Genomic DNA, 21,726 nt, shown 5'->3' on the forward strand with positions numbered 1-21,726 from the left:
TGAAGTGTAAAAGCCATACTACAGGGCCAGAACTAGGGGTAGGCAGTAGAGGCTAGTACCTGGGTGGTGGTGGGGGGCAATGTAAAAATAAAGGTGGTTTTATGAAGTCTGGGAGTGCTGCAGCACTTATGGAATTGATCTGGGGTTAGGTGAGCACTAATCACACCCTGAGAACTGCAGTTGCTAAACTGATTGGTGCTAAAAGTTTGCTACAGTGTATGGTGTTCCTAACCATTTACATTTTGTTGCAGAAGAAAGCATTTTCTGACAAAAATCTGTCTGCCAGTCTGCAGCTTTAGCAGTAAAATGTATGTGAATCTGTAAATAAATTACACAACGTTTGTATGTAAAAGGTTAACTGGCAGCTATATGATCTGCTAACACTAACGCTTTATCTTACAATTTAGCTATAGTTTCTATTTAATGCTCATACACACTTAACTTTAAATAACTATGGTAATAAATTAATAGGGTATGTTTTGTGACACTTAAAAATACCAATAGGCTCTCAAAATAATGACAAAAATTCATGTTATACCTTTTTTAATTCTGGTTTCTGGCTGAGTTTCCCAGATGGTGGCAGTGTGGTGACTGTGAAATTGTTAGGATCTTCGCGGTCCCGGATTTTTGATTCTTTCAACAGCGAGTCAAGTTTCTTCTTTGCAATGTTTTCCACTTGCTTTCTGTTAGCAGATGCCTATAGATATGGAGATTTCATACTAATGAAAAATGGAAGGCAACATTCCTTGACCACGAATAAAACCAAAAAGGTAATTCAATTATCAAAAGATTTAAAAATGATCCACAGTTCATGCAGCTGCAGGTCACAAGCATAGAGTCTGGAAACTCTTTATGAGAAATTGAGATAGTTGCCTTCACCATGGACTCCATGGATGGACTATTCTAACTGATGTATGATTATTTGAAATGGAAAGACCAGAATGTTATAATGAAATATTCCAATGCATAGAGCACATGCTGTGCAACATTCTAGTAGAAGACATTCTTCAATTTTATATTATTGGTATAGCATTTTATTTTACACAAGGTTTAGGATCAGCACATATTGAGTGTAGAGTGGTCACTCTTTTTATATTTACAAAGGAGTGACAATGTATGTGGTAGGTACGTCTTCTGAATGAAGGTTCCATTTAAAACACACTTTTGTGTGGTAATATATGCAATAAAATGAAAAAGTTTGGCCACCCCTGGCCAAATTATATATTTAGTTAATTTTGTAGGTGAAGTAGTAACAACTACTGCATAAATGAGTGTGAAAATGTGAAATGTTAATGTGCAGTTACATTTCATTCACCAATTTTAAAACACAGGAAAACATATATAGTAATTGTGACATCTGCAAAAGTTCAGACAACCCACTAAGAAAATATTTAGTAAAACCCCCCTTGGCCAGATCACAGCTTTTGTATTTAACTTATTCTTACTTATTTTTGTCTGAATTTTTACCCACTATCCTTTGCAGATCACATCTAATTCTGAGATCTTCTTAGGCCATCTTGTATGTTTAAAATCTATCCACAGATCTGTGATTGCCGTTCCAAAACTTTTAGCTTGCTTTTTTTTTTTTTTTACTCAGACATTGGTGTTTGAAATGAGGTAGGTAAGGCCTCCTCCTCTTCTTCCCACTCTTGCAGATCTATGCAGATCATACAGTACTGATTACAGACAGTAGAAATAACTGGAAGGATTTGGCCATCTTTTTATAGCCTCCCCCTGCCATGTAGGCACCAGATAGCTTCATTTTCAGATTTTCATTCAGTTGCCCATGGTTGTTGAGTGAGTCCCAAGTTTGGGGTGTCAGAAATGTTATTAATCTATGCAGTGATCAGCAGAGGACAACTACTAATGGCTATTGGAAAACAGTGTTTACCACTGGACAAGTGGAAGGGTATCCAACTTTTGCACATGCCACAATCACAATTTGTTCCTATGTTTCTCTAGGGGGCTGATTTACTAAGACACGAATTCGAATCCGAATTGGAAAAATTCCAATTGGAAAATGAACATTTTGCGACTTTTTCGTATTTTTTGCGATTTTTTTTGGCGCCTTTACGACTTTTCGGAAATTGTTGCGACTTTTTCGTTACCAATGTGATTTTCGCGAAAAAACACGAGTTTTTCGTTGCCATTACGATTCGCTCGTATCTTGTCGCGACTTTTTCGTATTGAGCGCTCGTAAGTGGCGGCCGAAACTTTCAGACTTAGCATGATTTTGGAAGCCTCCCATAGGACTCAATGGCACCCTGCAGCTCCAACCTGGCCCAAGAAAAGTCACCATACTGAAGCTTGAATGAATCCGAACGCTACGAAAAAAATCGCAACATTTTGCGCAACTTTCGGAATGGCTACGAAAAAGGCGCGACTTTTCGCGCAAGTTTTAACGCTACGAAAAAATCGCCAGATTTTGCGCAACATTCAGATGGCAACGAAAAAGTCGCGATAATTTTCCTAAAAAATCGCCAAATACCGATCATTACGAAAAAAACGCAATCGGACGCATTCGGCCGGTTCGTGAGTAAGTAAATGGGCCCCTAGGTGTTTCTATGTTTTAAAGATGGTGAAATAAAATGCAACTGGGCATTAACATTTGCAAATATGTTTTTTGTAACCCACTGATTCCCGCTTTTCACTTACAAAATTAAGTGAATATGCCCAAACTTTTGCTGTAAGTAGCATAAGGATATGAATCTGCAAAGAGTACTCATCATCTTCCAGAACTAAACAGCTGGTGTTACATTATTGCATGGCTTATATTTCAAGAAGTAAGAACATAGCAGTCCAAGGGCAATTACAGGTTAGGCAGTCATTTAAACATCTACTGTATTCTTTTTATTCATTATGACAGGTTTCAAGCACCTTAACTTTAATTGCTTTATTAACTGTTAACATAAAGGCACTACATTTAAACTCAGGGGCTGATTTATTAATCCACGAACGTCTGAAAAGCATCTGCATGCGTTTTTTCATAATGATCGGTATTTTGCGTTTTTGCCGTCGCCGTCGCGACTTTTTCGTAACTGTTACGACTTGCGCGAATTGTCGCGACTTTTTCATAGCCGTCGCGAAAAAATCAGAAAGGTTTGCCCGCTGTTTACTAGCGCTGAATACTAAAGTTGCGGCAATTCACGCAAGTCGTAACGGCTACGAAAAAGTCGCGACGGCGAGGAAAAAATACAAAAAAGTCGCAAAATGTTCGTTTCCAATCCGATTTTTTCCCATTCGGAATTCGGATTCGTGGATTAGTAAATCAGCCCCTAAGTGTTTCTCCTTGAGATCATAACACATGCTTTTTTTCAAATGGTAGGAGTAGCCATAGACATTGACCTATGCATATCCAGCTTTAACTCTTGCATTACCAACAGAAGAAATCTGCAGGTAGTAGAAGTCAGTATGCAATCCAAAATGCATATGCACCAAGGAATGAGTTTAATAAAACTGGTGGTTACTTGGGCAATGTAATTTGTGGGTGACACAGTTAGGCCCTTGTTTAAAATTTTAGGCCCACATAGTTCTATAAATGAGCTGGCGATTCAACTTCTTATGATATACACCAATTAGAAGATTTTATTGTGAGATACATGCCAATTAAAGGCTAGTAATATCCAGATGGAGTCTTTTGAAAAGAAAAAATATTGACTGAATATAAGAAGAATGTAAATACATGCAAAATGGTGATATTTGGTGTTCCGTATAAACTGCACAAAAAATGACAGAGAGAGAGAGAAAGTGAGAGAGCGAGACATGGGACAGTATATGGAGTTTCAAATGACATGTTGACTGCCCACTGTAAAGAAGCTCTTTGGCAGTAAGTAGCCATTGAAAACTGGTCACATGTTATATTATATCACTGTGTGACAATACAAGGCTCTGGTGCAAGCTACATGTTTTCTACAATATTTTAACGCTCTATACTCTCCTACGTTGCTCTATAGCTTGAGAAATCATAACATGCTACGTTCATGACAGCTGAATGAAACTGCCAGATACTCTAATCAGGAATGGATTAAGTTAGTGTGATTTTTAGCGTTCAAAAAGATCTCTTGCTAAACAGAACATTCGCCTATAATAGAGAAACTGAAATCCATTCTATTTTTCAATTTGCAATTGCAAAGATAATCTCAAACCACGAAGTTATTAGCCTCTGCCTAACCCCAGTTTAGAAAAAAATTTCTAATAACACTGACTGGCAGATGTTTATTTTCTGATAATTTCCTGATATTCTAGGGTACCAAAAATAACGTCTCAGGCGGATATTCTTTCTTGCTGGCAGAAAACAGCAATTCACTGTAATATTGCGTTGCACCTTGGTACAAATTTCTTCCATTAACTTTTGTAATCAATATAATATACAGATCATTCTTTTTTAATTTAACAAGTGGATAAGCATTAAAATGAAATATTAACAATGTCATCTGAAGCTATTTTTGGGCAGTTGTGACACAAAAACACAAGACACAGAAATCTCTATCCTGGACACAGGAACATATTTCATTCATTAAATTACTTTACAATGCAGCAAGGTTGTGTTAGAAACTACCTGGCCTAGAACCAGGGAGCCTGTGTTTACTGGCTTCTGCTCCTCCAAGATGAACCACAGGAGACATGTGGCCTGGAGGATAATATCACAATATGGCTTTTCCCCCTGTCTGTGTTCCAGCTATTTAAGCCTGCCTCTCCCATGCCTTGGTACTAGATGAGTAGCATTTCTGTTGTGACTAACCATCTGGTTCCTAGCTCTGGAGATCCTGTGCTCCTTGTATCCCGAAAACCTTGTTCCTTGCTCCTGAATGCTCTTTGTTCCTGCTCTGCCCTTGTCCCCTGTGTTCTAACTACCCAGTTTTGACCTTGGCCTGATACTTGGATTCTGCCTGTCTGCTGCCTGCCCTACTGACTGTTTGCCTTGCTGCCTGTTTTGACCCTGTGCCTGAACTTCTGCCAGTACCTTACACATTTCTGCTGAGGTTTATGTTTTTCAGTTTTTCTTTATTAAATCTTTTGGTCTTTGTCTTAGTATGCTTGGTAGTTGATACTTGGCACATCGGCTCCTATTTTTTAACTTAGTGGGTTTTTCTTATAGTTATTTTGATTTGCCCACTTTCAAAGAGCTTATCTTTAGCCAGTTTTGCTCCATAAGGACACACATTGCTTGTCTTCTGCATCTGTGTATCAAAAGTTAAAGGAGGACTAAATCTTAACCAAAGAAATAGGCTAGAAATGTTGTACATTATGTGGGCTTCTGTACCAGCCCAAGGCATCCACAGCCCTTTAGCAGAAAAGATCTGTGCCTCCAAAGATGTCCCTGTGCTCTGTTCTGCTGTCAGTTACCTAAGCTTAGGGACCGACACACAATATACTGCATATGTTGAATATAAATGTAACGGTATAAGACTGATTAGTAATTCATTCAGATTCACATTATTTTGCAGATCTGAAAACAGTGCAGTTAGCATTAAAATGTAATGATCAGACCTGTAGCATCAGTTTATATGACCATATATACTTATATGAGGCCAACCTCAGTTTCTGCTTGATATTTGGCGATGACCCCTAAACTTTGATTCTCAGCAGCAGCTCAGAGCCCACTGATCATGTGCACTGTCTAATAGAATCCAAGATGGGGAGCTACTGTTACAACTGTAAAGACCTATATCATTACTACTATAGAGATGATGACATGGCATTTTTAGCCATATTCATCTTTAGAGTTTAGTTCTCCTTTAAGTTCAAGCAATATTTTTTTACTAAGTGGCCACTGAAATTGGTTTGGAAAGTCCAATTCAATTTTCTAACTTTATCGATAGTACTATTAACTGGTGCATCTTATGAGCAAAAACTAAGTTGCAACCAATGAATGGTATTTAGGGACCTCCATGGACCACCAAAATGTCCACAAGTTTCAGTGCTAAATTACAGAACTGTTTATTACTCCTCTATCAAAAGTCTTACTTGTGGTATTATAATTATCTTTCATAATGTACACAGAATTGAATCGTTTTAAAGTTTAAAAGTTGAAATTCAGTATTATTACAGATACAGATGTTAACCCTACATATTACATAGATGTATTACTATAAGAGGTGTTGCAGATGGAGAAAAGAGGGATAAGAAATGAACCTCACCAATGAGATGCAGTGGAGCAGAGAGGGCAATGTATTGGAGCAAGAGCCAAGGGATTAATGCAATTATATACATAGTGCTTTATAGACAGGAATGGGTGCCTGGAAATTTGAAAACATTTCTACAGAAAATGTGTAGGAACTAAACAGTGTGGGTGAGAAAGTTGAAAAAGAATGTGCTGTGTGCAAGAGACCACTAGAACAGTTGGTTGAATTGTTAAGGCTCATAGGTTCTGTTAGCCAAATATTAAACAAAACTGTTAATCCTATGAGCAGTCGCCCTGTTAAGAAAAGCATTAAAAAAAATTATATATATATATATATATATATTAATAACATATATTAGTATATATTATATATTATATATATATATATATATATATATATATATATATATATATAGTAAATCCCTTACACTCTTGTTCTCTTTTCTCCCAAGTGACATGATTATGAGCCCACTTGGCTCTGTGTGCCCAGTACAAGAAGAACAACTGGCACACTCATTCAATAAACTATACAATATTACATTATTAGTGCAGTTCCTAGACCCTGGATTGAAGGGATCTCAAGATAAGATTTACTCTATTACCCTGTTATAACCTCATACTACTATTATTATGACAGAAAGTATAAATAGAACAAATCATGCATAAAATTCTTCTTTAATCCAGTGACAAACAGTAGACATTATAAAAGGCTGCTTTTATACTAATTGAAGAATGTCTGGAAGGTGAATATATAAATTAAACTGGAGATGTCTTTTCGTTTTAATAAGTCACCTTTGCACTAATTTCCAGAGCGCTTGTTTCTAAATGATATTACTTCAGAGTTGTCCTTTGACAATATACAAAACCAAATGTGCAAAGCTTGCCACAATGAATACAGTGGGCTAGATCATTAATGGATTGTACTTGATGGAGATGTATAATTCGTTTAATATGTAATATCATTAGAAACTATATTATTTTAGTAAAAATAAGACAAAGACAGTCAGTTCCAAAAACAAAAACATATAAACAAATTCACACGCAAAGCAGGAAAGGTGTCTAAATTCACAGAAGTTACCAAATCTTAGGTGCATCTGCTTAGAAATATATAAGTTACTGAAGGAAATCTCATATTTTTTCTTGTACTATAAAACTAATAGCCACAAATAAAGATCTGCATAATAAATGGATATTTCTTACTCACTAAGAACCTTCTTGCTTGTGTCATGCACCATTATTTGGTGCAGTTACTGTATTCACCCTGCACCAGTGATCAGTCCACTTAATATTCCCCAGTATGAACATACCCTCTGATCATTGGGCCTTTTTACATCTTGTGTTGCTTATCAGTCTCATTTTTTATGTAATCTGTATGTTCAATGTTTCTGTCTTTTTACTGTATAGCAATGTGTATGTTTACAAATACATGATATGAAGTACAGGTATGGAATCCCTTATCCAAAAACTAGATTACAGTTGCAGGGTGGCTATTTCCAATAACCTTTATTTTAATTAAATATTTCAGATTTAAAAAATATATATATTTCCATTTTCCCTTATCTGTCATAATAAAACAGGACCTTTCTGGTAGGCTGCATGAATCCATATTGATGGCAAAACATTTAGCAAAACTATTGGGTTTATTTAATGTTTAAATTACGGAAACCCTATGTTTCCCTGCATGGTTGTTAACTTGCAAAATGCCACAAGAATGAGTGAAACAGAATGAATGTATCTTGGAAGTGAGGCATTGTGCTGGAAGATTTTTAAACTGTAAATAATTACAGCAAAGGATTTTATTTTTATTTTTTTTCTTTAAGTTGAGCGTTTTCTCTAAATCCCCCTCAGTAACTTTTATTTATTTTTCTAAGAAAGTTTGGTAACAGAATGTTTGCTATTGCTGACTCACATGGCCCTGCAAGCAAAGCTGCACAAGAGCTGGAAACAAAAAATAGATATGAAGAGATATGGGAGACAGGGATACAGTACCTTCCACTTTATAAATGCATGCAACGATGAGCAGGAAGACACATAAAGGAAAAAAAGAAAGGAAAAAAAAACATACAAATGAAAATCAAACAATACATTTGTCACATAGTAGCCCAGAAAAATACAATTTAATATATCGCAGAGTTCAGTGTGAGCAAATATTGTCAGCAGAATTGGTTCCAAAGCTTTGTTGCTCTCGGCCTCAAAGGGTTTGCTTTGAGAGGGAAAGATAATCAAAATCCACAAGAATATATAATAATAATAATAATATTAAATTATACTAGCGTTTTGATTTAATCCTGGGGAGAAAGCTTAAAGTTAAAAAAAAGCAAGAAATACAATCGAGCAATGTGCACCAAAGAGAAATAGGCATGCACACCAATTCCTTTTCCATTTTCAAGATTGAAATGAGTTTCACAGCCTTATTCTATTACCTGATCACTTTGATATGATTTATGGAACGCCATTCATGTATATTTTTTTCAGAAAATCTGGGATAATTAATTTCTCCTTTATAATGTAAAGAAAAAAAAACCGTATCCACCAACTGCGGCAGTCAAAATGAAGCAAAAGCTGACAGATCATACCTTTATTAATCAAACCAAATTCTTGGATGATCAAACTGATTGACAGCTTACACCTACAGAAGTACAAAATACCAGAAAGTATGTTGAATGTGGGAAATGGCCCAATACATGCAAAAGTGGATATTGCCAAGTCACAAGGCTAGGCTCAATGTATCCTTTTAAAGGAGAATTAGCCATTGTGAACAGTGCAAGGAAATCTAGGCAGGTGGGCTTCTAAGCTCTCAAGGTTTATATTCCTTTTTTTATTTATTTTATTTTAAACTGTTAGACCAAGATTCAGAAGGGACTAACAATTCAACAGATTTCAAACAGATCACACCAGGTGAAATTTTGCTAGTAAATATTGGCAGACAAGGCAAGACAGATGGGAAACAAACAGCATATGCACAGGACTCCAGCAGGCAAATAAAACAGTGTGTTGAGTATCAATTAATAGTGTCAGTGTCTGTGCTTATGACAGCAGAGCAAAAATACTTCAGGACAGCAAAGTCTGCATTCTCCAGGGTTCGTAATGTCAAGAATCTCAGCAGGACTTCAAATACTGTCATGGTACCCTCCCTTACGCCAGAACAAGTGTTTATTAAGCATGAAGAGCAAGATGATTTTTCCTGCATCACACTATTTATATTTTTCACTTTTTCAGGTATAATTATTACACTGTGCAACACAAACAAGGTACGCTTGCATTTCTTTCAGGATAATTGTGCCTGAAACTTGACATCCATAATTGTATTCTAGAAATGTGCACACTGAATAATATAAAGTTAATGATATGTTTATAGAAATATATACACTCATATAGACTTGCACTTACCTTTAAAAAAAAGAAACACAAGAATATAATACATTTTTTGAACATAACATTCCCTTACTTCTGATTTATATATGCTGCTCAGTCCGATTGTAATACCTATATATTTCTTATTCAAATATAAAATACCTAGAAAGGTTTTCATTGCCCAATATGAATGGTGTGGCATGAACATTTGTGGGCCTATTTATCAGTTTTTGAGTTTGAGAATTTGAGTCTGTTTCTCTAATTCGAATAAACTTGCATTTTTAAAAAAAACTTGAATGCTAGCTTATTTATTAATGTGGTAAACTTGTGTGATTAAAAAAACTTGAATACCTCAAACTCGAAAAATGTCTTGAAAAACATGAATATATGACTTGACTTTGCCTAGGACAACTGCTATTGACTTCCATTTTAACTCACAAGCTTTTAGATGGCGACATTTTATATTCGGTTTTTGGAACTTAATAAATACCAGACATTCAAGTTTTTGAACCATAACTCAAATTATGCGAGTTTTAGAGCTAAAAAAACTTGAATGACAAAATAAAAAAAATTGAATGTTGATAAATCACCCCCTATTGTTATAGGGTAAGAGCCAACTTGTAGCCAATTGGGGAATTATAAATTTAACAAGAGGCTACAATACAATGGAAAGAGCAACAACATTTGTGTGCGATATATTTTTGTAAAATAACTCTTAAATGAACAACATTGTTCAGATATTAATAGAGCAATTTTGGGCCCATAAGCTTACCTACTGGCTCCATTTAGGAAAAATGACAATCCCTTTGAAAAAAAAATCTGCTCTATCTTTAATTCACTTTAAAGTGAATTGTTGTACTTCAAGTGCCAGTAAAACCTTAAATTACCAATGATTCTTTTAAACAACAATACTGGTCATTCTTACCAAGTACAAAAACATGTTTTATTGTATTGTATGGACCTAGCGACTTTACATCACAAATAATCCTAAACTGTGCCAATAAGCCCCACAAAAAAAGTAGTAAAGACATTTATCAAAGCTTTTTTGAGCAGGGCCTACTCTTCTATTAGTTACTCTTGTAAGTTTACCTATTTATTATATAACACTGCAAAATATGTTGGCATTTTATAAATACATGTCAATAATAATAGGAATAATAATATGATACTCTAAAATGATGAGAAAATTCCTTAAGTTCAGGTCAAGTGTACTTTGTGCTGGAAAAAATGTAGGTAATTTTAATTTCTTGAGGCTACTGGCTCTTTTTAATGAGCATTAGTTAAGTCAAGAATCAAAGTGCTTACATACTATTTAAAAGCAATCACTTTATACAGTATATAAGTAATAGCTTACATACATCGCCATTTATTAACTTGCAGTCATCATCAATCTCATCTGCACTGTCTTCATCTGAAACATCTCCTTCCTCTGCGTCATCGCTGATACTGGCAGGAAGCTTCTTTCCCTAAGATCACAAGGAATAACAAAATAAAGGCGACATAATTATATTCACTTCTTTGTACTTTAGAGAGTTTCAGGCTTATGAAGTCCAAGTCAAAGAACTCTTGGCAAAACTGGTATGACACCATAGTAAGCCAATTACTAGTGCTAACAAAACCAGGCCGAAGCCAGAGCTCTTTGCTTACAAATCTTCCAAATGCTCCAAAAAAAAAATAAAATAATGGCTCTCATGGGCAATCTGTTAAATAAATCTTTCTTGAAAACTGTTATTAAAAAGACTTTTGTCATCAAGGGAATAATGCACCTTTAACACTTATTTTTGAGAATGTATTAGTTAATAGTTTAAGGTCACTGTGTCAAATGCGTGCCTTAGAGAAACGCTGGAGGGAGGCTTTGTAATTAGGTAATGCCTTTTTCATTCTCTGACCCCTGGTCACATTTTCATCAGCTGGACAGCAGGGATTAAAAAACTGTGCCAAAGAAACAAATTATTGTGTCCAAAAAGAATTGCCTTCATATTTCTTTTACTCTACTCAAAGACAAATCCTTTGACTTTAACAATGCCAGCAAGCCTTTCTTTACTTTAATTGGACAAAGCAGTGCTACAGAACCAGAGACAACCTTAAAATAATCTACAACGTAGGCAGTTTGCAATGTTTGTAAAATGCTATACTTTTGACGACGAAGGCCATTTTTTTTCCAGCATGTTGCATTAGGTGTCCCACTATGGAGTAAATTAAAAAAATTCCTAGTACTTTCATCCACTTTGCAATTTTTAAAACTTCCCAATAGTAAGAGAAATCTTAACATACTAACATATTTATTGTATTATAGCTTAGATTGTAAGCTCTACGGGGCAGGGACCTCCTTTCTTACTGTGTCTCATACCACATGGCACTTATATATATATATATTTATTGTATTTATTGATTATATCACTTGTCCTCCCTGTGTGTAATGTTGTATTCTGTAAGACTGTACAGCGCACCCTTGTGGCGCTTTATAAATAAAGTTATACATACATACATACATACATAGAAGCTGACACTTGTGTTAATGCATCAGAATACAAAAGTCAAAGGCCATTCCACTCTATAAAGTGCTTGTGCGCTCCATAGAGTGAAATAGATAATGGTAGCAATAGGCATCCTTAAATCCAAATGTTGACTCTTAAGCACCAGAGAACATACAAAGGAACAGGTTATGAATATCACTGCAGACTGGTTTATGTGTAAACATGAGAAATCTTTTTCCTAGCCCTCAATCCCGCAAGTTAGCTTTTATAGGTTTACAGCAACTATAATAGTGAAAGAAAACATTTGATTGGTTGCTAAGGATAGCAGGTCATATATTACCCCATAATAATTTTGAGTTTCACCAGGAACAAGCTAATTTGTATTAAGAGAGAAATAAACTATGGGTGTGTAACCCTTTCTTGGCACATTCACTTAATATGGGCTGTATTTTTCAGGAGATGTGTGTTCTCAAAGAATATTGATACAGGGAACTGGGAACAGCGCAGTGCCTCCACCTAGTGGACACTGAGGAACACACCTCTAGGGGATTTCCACTAGGAAATAATAACACACGGTTTGCAGCAATATCAAACTTTATATAACTTTGAAATAGAAGTAGAACAGTTTTAGGAATGACTGATACTCTTATCCTGGGGAACTTGTGTGGGCTATCCACGGCTGGCACAGTCTCTGTACTTTGCCCAGCCCCAACTTTGATCCGGATAAACCCCCAACCCTTTAATCAGTTCAGTCCCTTCCCAAAGAGCTCTTAATTCCCCCCAGGTAGCGCTACCTGCCCCAGAGTACCTTCCCCGTTGAAAGGGGTGGCTGCTCCCACGAAGCAGGTAACCGAGCAATACCTGTTCCTCAGGGGATACACACTAAGAGGTACCACAGAGGACTGATTCCTTCCTGGCAGCCCAGCAGACTTTTATCCTTTCAAGTCTAACACACAATACTTTGTCTGGCTGCTCACTGTGTATCTCTTTCAACTCTGGCAAACAACAGCAGGGGCTTCCTTTATAAACTGCTGGGCCCGCCCCTAGATTTTTGGCTCCAAAGCTTAGGCACACCTCTCCCAGATGTGCATTGGGGCAGCCAGCCAACCGGATCCCTCCCCAGGCTGTAGCTAGGCTGGATGAGATCACAGACTGAGAAACAGGGGACAGGGTTCTCTGATCCCCTACAGGTGTATTTATTAACATTGGAGACAAGCATCACCAGCGATGTTCCCCATAGCAATGCACAAACCCCTAAATTGGATGCATTTTCTACAGGGGATTATTGAGGTCATTTTTGGGTACATGATAAATTGACACAGTTATATCAGTTCAGTAAAATAGTGAAAACTGAAAGGATGATATAGAATCCTGAAACAGAAGAGATGGAATACAAGGAAATGGCAAGTCTTTATTTGCACACATGAAGTCAATAGCACAGAGTTCTAATCTTGTTTTAGGCTATTATCATGATAATGAGAATTTATGTATGCAAATGAATTATGTTTTGTTTTGTATGTATGCATATTTAGGTACAGTGATGTAGTTAATAAACAATTTTTGTTTTAGAGATTGATTGTTTTGAAATGAACATCTTTTGTAGCTAGTGCTAATCAAACTACGGGATTTATTATTGAGATCTCACTTGATGGAACTTGATGAGCTCAGTTAAAAAGAAATGGAACAGAATAATGAGAAGTTTTATAAACCAGCCCAATGATGTCAAGACAATAAGAGGGAATGCAAAAATCAAGAGTGATAGCGGCTATTGAAATCTAAATTGACAAGTCCAGCAGAAATCTAAACTCTAAAAGAGAGGAGAATGGGGGACAATGAGGGTTTGGGAATGCTGGCCCATACTGAAGGGGGTATATTCGCTTACAATGCTGAAATACAGCATAAACTCAAACTGATGCAGTCACTGTAATGAGACACTACACTGAAACTGACATTCACTTTGTAATCTAATGAGACAGTATATTTCACAACAACATGATAATGTACTTTTTGCATAGGGCTGAAAATGTTATTGATCTTTTAGAGGTCAGCAGAATTGATTGCTTGTTTAACATGAATGAGTTTAGACATAGTGGGTCAGTCTGTAGAGAAGGAAATAATGCCATTAGTACAATCAGTGCACTTGTTCAAAATTAAAGTTAAGTAAATCCCAAAACATTTTCACAGCATAAGGTTGAAGGACAGTGCTGTAACACACTATAGCTCAGCACTTGACTCATTGTTAAGCACTTGTTTTTATGACTGCTTGGATTTCAGATTTTGTAGTCTGTGCATTACACGCCCACAAATACATATTAAATTCTAATCACATGCAGATAAAAAACAAAATATTACATGTATGAGGTATATAGGTATTATTGGCATTTGTGTTACACGATAATATTACACTAGTTCTTGCTTCTGGGGGAAAAAAAAACTGTTCAATGTGTTCATTCATTTTGCTGTCCTTCTCAAATAATTTCACAAAAATATAATACAAATAAAAAAATAATTGTTATATACTGTCAGTATTATTGAGCTCTATGAGACTGCATCAAGTGCTGTATGCTACTTACTGAACCACTAAATCCACACCTCTGCACGTTGGAATATATACAGTATATCTGGGGCCAATCTAAGTCATAGAACAACATGGATCAATGTACTTAAACAAAACATCAATATTTTATGAGTAAGTAAACTCTCAAGTTAATGTTTTATGACAATAAATTACAATATACGGAGAAAGTGTAAGAAAATGAAGAACACATTGTATATATCACAGTATGCCCTGGTGCTGATGTAACTGGGCTATTCTGCATCACAAGACAACTATTTTTGTTGCTGGTTGGAATTCCCAGCATGCACAGGAGGAATATCCAAGAACTTCTACACGATGAAACCAATTCCTCATTTTTTAAAAACATCACACAATTTTATATAAAGACATTCAGTCATATCTACCTTCACTAATATTTTTCCCCTTAAGCTTTCCGGTGACGGCAGTTTTGTTGAATCTTCATTGACTACATCAGAGAGATTTAATTTCTCGCCCAAGATTTCAATCAGGTACTGAGCCATCTTCTTCTGCTGTACCACACTGCAGTGATTTTCAATAGACAAGATGACAGGGTAGCTGCCAAAAGAAATTCCTGTGAGTCTTTTAACAATCCCTCGTTTAGAAGCATTAGCAAATATATACAGCAGCAGGTATAAAGAAGGAACAGTTAGAGCAAGTGCATTTGTGGTATAGCTCTTGGATGCTTGATGATTTTAAAAATACTGCACTTAGTTTCCTTGATATATAGAAAAGCCATTAAATAAAAGTGGTAGCAAGAAATTTAAAACACAATCAAAGCTTTAAAATGTTAACACTGATGGGCATCCTGTAGCACTTCCACTATTCACAGCAAGCTGGAATGGAATGTGTAGAATAACTGTAGTAAATTCTATCTAGGAACACCCAGAAGTAGTAAAAAGCAGTGTTTTATTGCAATGTTTTGGGCTTGCCACCAACCTTTTTCATGTCTTACATCATGTCTCACATTCCGTGAAACAAACATCTTTTAATAGAAGTAAGGGCCTTTTATCTATAGGGTCACATAATCCAGGTGGACTACCACTCCCAAAAATCTTTATAGTGTTATATCCACATTAGAGTCTGCAATAGTACAGGTATGGGACATATTATCCAGAATGCTTGGGACCTGGGGTTTTCTGGATAAGGGATCTTCCCGTGATTTGGATCTCCATAACTTAAGTCTGAATAAACCCAATACGACTGTTCTGCGTCTAATAAGGATTAATTATATCTTAGCTGGAATCAAGTACAAGGTACTGTTTTATTATTACACGGAAAAAGGAAATCATTTTTAAAAATTAGAATTATTTGCTTATAATGGAGTCTATGGAAGATGGCCTTTCCGTAATTCGGAACTTTCTGGATAATGGGTTTCTGGGTAAGGGATCCCATACCTGTAGCAGTAGTAGTGTAAATGGGAGGAGAGTCACATATCTTAGATCAGTGATCCCCAACTAGTGGCTCAGGAGCAACATGTTGCTCACCAACCTCTTGGTGTTGCTCCCAGTGGCCTCAAAGCCTGAACAAGTTTTTAATTCCAGGCTTGGAGACCAGCTTAAGTTGCATAAAAATCAGGTTTACTGCCAAACAGAACCTTCCGCAGGCTCCCAGTTCACATTGGGTTACCACATAACCAATCACAGCCTTTATTAGTCATCTTGTAGAAACTTTTTCATGATGGCATTGCTCTCCAACTATTTTTTTCTATTAAAATGTTGCTCAAGGGTAAAACAGGTTGGGGACTAGTAAAACCACAGAACTATGTTTTGCTGAATACAGATAATACCATTATAGTTTATATATGCTATTTTCAAAACTTTACAGTTATTGCAAAAATGTATTGAACAGACCTGTGGAAAGAAAGTTCACGTGCGTTGATCTAGGGAATATGAAATGTTTTTTAATTTCACAGAACCAAGGTTATTTCAGAAATTAATAAAAGAAATACATGGTATTGTGTTTTATAGTCCAACTACAGGAATATTCCCTAGTCACTCATGAGCAGTGGTACTCTAGTGGAAGTAGTGGTAGCTGGCCACTGGAGAAACGCTACACATGAAGGATACATCATGTTTTCTGCTTGCTGCTTTTCATAAATGTATGCATTTGTGATTACAGATTCCTTTTATAGCAGCAGTGTGCCTTTTTTCTGATCCCTTTTAGCTGTAAACATAGACTGATTAAAAACTGCTACGTGGAACAATTAGAAACAAAAGCACAGAGGTGGTGCTACTGGGCATACAGAGAGAGAAATATAAGCAAGTGCTCTGGAGGAGCTGCAGCAAAACATAAATATAAAGGAGAGCACAGATGAGCAAACCGCCTGAGATGCAATCAGTTCAGCAAAAGAAACAGTTCAACATGGACCCTGGTGTTTTTATGCAGCTGCGTTAAAGGCAAATAAAACCTATACGCCTCAGCTATGATTACACTGAGTTCTTTTATGCTAATTGTGCACACCCGATAGCAACATAAACAAGCATCCAGATTACACACATTAAAAAGTAAATGGATTATAACAGCTCATTCAGTGCATGCTGTATACCAAGCATGCAAGTCAAAAAGCAGCAAATGGCTAGTTACCCAGCTGTGTGTTCTGTTCATGAACCTAAACTGCTTATAACTAAAGTGACTTATTATAGGTGCTTTCATTTTCCCTTATTAATGCCATTTCGTCACAGGATTTCCTCAATGGTAACATGCAATTTAATATTATTTAATACCTATGCAGTAGTGTAAAAGGAGTTCATATTTGGTCCTTTTCCATGTTTATAATAAATTAAAGGAGAAGGAAAGGCCAGTAAAGAGTTCATCTTAAGCTGCAGGCATACCTTCAGTTGTCTCAATAGTGCCCTTAAGTCTCCCCATATTTCTCCTGTTCAGATGATCTGAAGCCAGACAGGAAGAAAAAACCCTGAGCTGTGTAAAGAAAGTTCCCATAATGCCTCGCTCCTGCACAGACACCCAGACCAAGTGAACATGCTCAGTTAGTAAGACTATGAGTCAGCTTCCTGCTGATTGGCTCAGATCCACATTCCTAAGGGGGGGTAGTGAGTTCTTAGCATTCTTGAGGGAGGGGGGAGCAGGAGAGAGCAGGAAGCTGAAAGCTGTGTGTCTGTGGCACAGGAAAACAGACACAACTAATCTTTTTACAGAGAAGTCAGTGCAGCATTTCTGTAAGTGCTTATGGCTGTATTTACATAGAGCTTTCTGATAAAGCTTACTTAGTTTTTAGCTTTCCTTCTCCTTTAAAAGAAAAAGCAGCATGGATATACCCTGCTTCTCACCTAGACAAACTTTTATATAAGACCTGTGTATGTATCGCTATCATAAGATAGTGTGGTTGTTTCTTCCTCTCTGTCTGCAGTTTAATTTGATTAGCCCTGAGCTCTTAGTGATGAGTGAATTTGTCCCATTTCGCTTCACCGAAAAAAAAGTCATGTGAAATGCCTTGAAGTGAATGGGCATTTTTTCACTGTGACTGTTTTGTGACCATTGGAGTATATGGGTGTTTTTTTCATGGGAGAAACCTGGCAGAAAATGTCACTTACTAGTATGTATTATAACAGATTTGGATTAATGAATCATATATAGAGATGGCCTTAGAGGGTCTTCCTACAAGAGATCTTACAATGTTGTAAACTTTATAATGATACGATAACAATTTTTCTTTTAACAGTATTGTTGAAGATCTATAAGAATTTGTATATCTTTATGTATAAAGAAACACCCTAATACATGTGTGTGCTTGCAATTCATTTTAAGTCTCTCAAAGTTTCTTTCTGATATGAAGGCAAAGTATTACAGGCACAAAACCTTTCTTCTTTAAATGTTTGCATTTAGACATGAAAGGGATAATGGTATCTGCCATACTGGGTATCTCATCAGAAACATTCCACACAGAAACTATTGCAAAACCACTCCTAAAGCTTTAAAATAGATAATATTTTTTTTCCTGTGATGACTGTTTCCACCCAGACAAACCTTATGGTCAAAACAGTTTTACATACTGAATAGTAGTCAGAAAAACAATCTATACATTCTGTGAATGCAATGTGCATCATGTGTGTCTTTTACTGAAATGGTTCTTGCTATAATACTTTCCACAACATATCCCAAGGAAAAGAATGACTAACAATGAATAAAAAAGGAAGTAACTTACTCATTTCTGATGAAGGCATATTTGTTAATTGTTTCTATCACATCTTTGAAAAGAATTTTAGAGGTTAAAGTATAGCCATGATGAACTATTGGTTCTCCATCAGGTCCGTCCCAACAGTCCACTGTAGAAAGATGAGAAAAACATGTTTTATAAGTGCTACTAGTGAATCAGGGGTTTCGCTTCACTAGCAAAGGTGAAACAGACAACCTTAATCTTTACCAGGGTGTTTCAGATATAGAGTCTTAGCACCTACATATGTGAAAATTTGTACTATCCCTTTTTAGCTCATAGTAAGGTTGCAGATATATTTTAACATTTCACAGTTGTCACCCTGCAATATTTCTAAGAGCACACATAACAGCTTAGAAACAGTTACTGAGGGACAATGACTAGGAACTCAAGTACAAGTTCTATAGCACCTAGGAATGCAAAATTGTGCCCCTGCCTGCTCATTTATAAAGCTGTTGTGTCTGGGGTCTGCACTTAGCACCAGATTAAAAATCCAGCAATAGGTGAAGGTTACAGTGGCAACAGGCACACAGGAACTCTGTCTTTATCACCTGCCATAGGGTAGATGGTACGTACAGGGCCCTGTTGCAGCCTGCACCTACCAGTGTACCCTAACTTGTATGTCATTCATGTTCAGAGGTGGGCCAAGTTGGCTGGGTGCCCTAGGCGCCATTGAGAGGGGAGTGCAACACTAAAGCCTGCAGGCAGCGTGCAGAGGGGGGAGTGACCAGGAAATCAGTGGTGAAGGTAAGAGATCCCAGACTAGGGGTTGGCAACAGAGATACCTGCCTAGCTCCCCCTCACGGTTGCACCCTAGGCAGGTGCCTAGTTCCGGCCCTGTTCCCATGTGTACCTTTGTTTGCTCCTCATGAATACATCACTGTCATGAATACAAACACAGCGAGTGATGTATTGGTTGAAAACAAACATAGGTCTCTGGAATCTATTTTGAAGTGCATAGACCTTCAGCAGTTCAGACGAGTATGGGGCACCATCTTAAATAAACATGGTGGTTTGTACCCATTTTTCACACTTTGCACTCTGGACAGTACTTTAGGATGGTAAGTTGTCGACTCTTTCTCAGCCGATTGTCAGTTTTTATTAAGCCACATATGGTCTGCTTGATTCTGAACTTCACCTCCCAGGATCCTTACAGCATTTACCCCACTGAAGGGTGAGGATTAGGATTACAGGAGTTTGTAGTTTGATGTGGGTCCCAAACTTTCTGCATGGCCCTGTGTCAAGCCTGGGCTGGCAATCTGTGGATTCTGGCAAATGCTAAAGGTGCTGCTGTAAGATGCCATACACGGTCACTATTAATTGACCCTTTAATAGTGCTGTTTGGGCCTCTGTCTACTTGAAATGCAAGGGCCTATTTTGAATCCCAGTCCAGACTTGCCCTGTGTCTTTTTTTGTTTTTAGCACTTTCCTTGGCTGTAAATATTAACATTTTTTGTTGTAAGCTGGGAGGAACATAAAGATAATTAATGGATGAAACAATTCCAGGCAAAAGATTCTAATCCAGGTTATGCGGATATATGGAAGGGGGATAAAACCATATTTAAGCTGGAAAAGCTTCCAGTGACATTCTAACTGACCTCATACCAGTCATGATTGTTTATTACTACATACATTTGAATTATGCTTGCATTCATTTAAACAATTTGTATATATCATACAAATGCAAGTGATTAATCTGTACGACAGCAGTCCATTTATTTGAATGTGATCTGGAAAGTAATTTATATGAGCCGTTTGGACTTGGTGAGAGATAATACAGTGTTCATTTATTTAAAAGAGGGCAAATAAAGTTAATGCAGGTAACCAAAAGTGAACAATATATATTCCATTGAATTTCTTACCCTCAACACAACGACAACCGGCTTGCAATACCCACGCGTACATGTCTACTCGAGACTGAGACATTAACTGATCTCCCATGAGATATGTGTTGTGAGAGGATGCAATGAAATAGTTGCTCAAGGGTAAGGTCATATCCTGATTCACTTGATAGTGGTCTGGATTGAAGATATCACCCGCCGGACTGCGCATATAGTTAGTGAAACCTGCAAGCAATGAATCACAAGGATAAGTTTAATTCAATAAGTGTCAACACTTTGTTTTCAGAGATCCTTCCCTGATCCATGGTTAAACTTTTACAGATGACAAAGTGATGAATTTTCATAAAGGAACACCTAAAGCTTTCAGGAAACATTAAACTTTGTTTTGAATGATACAGATAGGACAGTAAGATCAAGTTGTGCATTAAATTATTCATTTAAACTGCTAAAGTGAGCTTAAGCCAATAACGTATTTTATATAAGCCAATGAATAATGAATGGGTTAAGAGTAAACCTTCATTTTCATGCACAAAGTAACTGTTAATGAACTGTACTATTCCAACCTGTTAGTTACTATAAGATTTATTGTATTCAGTCCACTTGAATTTAGGAAATTAGAGGACTGAAGTTAAATATATTACAAGATGTCTGCCCATGAAAACAATCATTAGTACTGCATTAGGTATGGCCAATTACAGTTGGTAGCTGAGCATCAGGATCATCATTCTTAATGAAATTGGTCAAGAGCACTATATAATCCGTCAATTACCAATCACATACTTCTGCACTTTGAATGCAATGTAGGCAGCAAAAAATAAAATATTCATGTTGCCCCAGAGAAAGAGCAATCATTACTATAAGATGACTATGTGAATAAAATACTGATGCGTCTGACAGGCAATCTGTGGATTCTGGCAAGTACCAGAGGGGCTGCTATTTAGTGGGCCTGTGGTTCCTGTTTGGGCCTCTGTGTACTTGGAATGCCAGGGCCTATTTTGAATCCCAACAATTAACTGAAAATAAGTAGCTTTAACAAAAAGCCATATGAACATGTATCTTTGGAGTTAGTGTACAGCCATCAGGCAGACACAACAGACAAATGAATACCGTAGGCCACAGACAGGGCTATGCATGAAATGGCACTAAGCAAAGTTCCATAGGTACAAACTAACAAAGTGCTA

General features: G+C 36.8%; 1 protein-coding gene across 5 annotated transcripts in view; it reads right to left on the reverse strand.

The window, feature by feature from the left end:
* plch2 (phospholipase C eta 2) overlaps nt 1-21,726 on the reverse strand; it is a 365,570-nt gene that overhangs the window by 47,266 nt on the left and 296,578 nt on the right. For 4 of the 5 annotated variants that reach the window (XM_031905490.1, XM_031905492.1, XM_018096045.2 and 1 more), the window contains 6 exons: nt 20,567-20,770; nt 18,696-18,816; nt 14,917-15,088; nt 10,837-10,944; nt 8,114-8,119; nt 539-697 (listed from right to left, as the gene is read on the reverse strand). In XM_031905490.1, coding sequence (XP_031761350.1) covers nt 539-697; nt 8,114-8,119; nt 10,837-10,944; nt 14,917-15,088; nt 18,696-18,816; nt 20,567-20,770 — 770 coding nt within the window. The remainder of the gene's footprint in view (nt 1-538; nt 698-8,113; nt 8,120-10,836; nt 10,945-14,916; nt 15,089-18,695; nt 18,817-20,566; nt 20,771-21,726) is intronic. The other variant, XM_031905491.1, reaches the window with a different exon arrangement.

Source organism: Xenopus tropicalis, chromosome 7, assembly GCF_000004195.4.
Source record: "Xenopus tropicalis strain Nigerian chromosome 7, UCB_Xtro_10.0, whole genome shotgun sequence".
In the NCBI taxonomy this organism is placed as follows: domain Eukaryota; kingdom Metazoa; phylum Chordata; class Amphibia; order Anura; family Pipidae; genus Xenopus; species Xenopus tropicalis.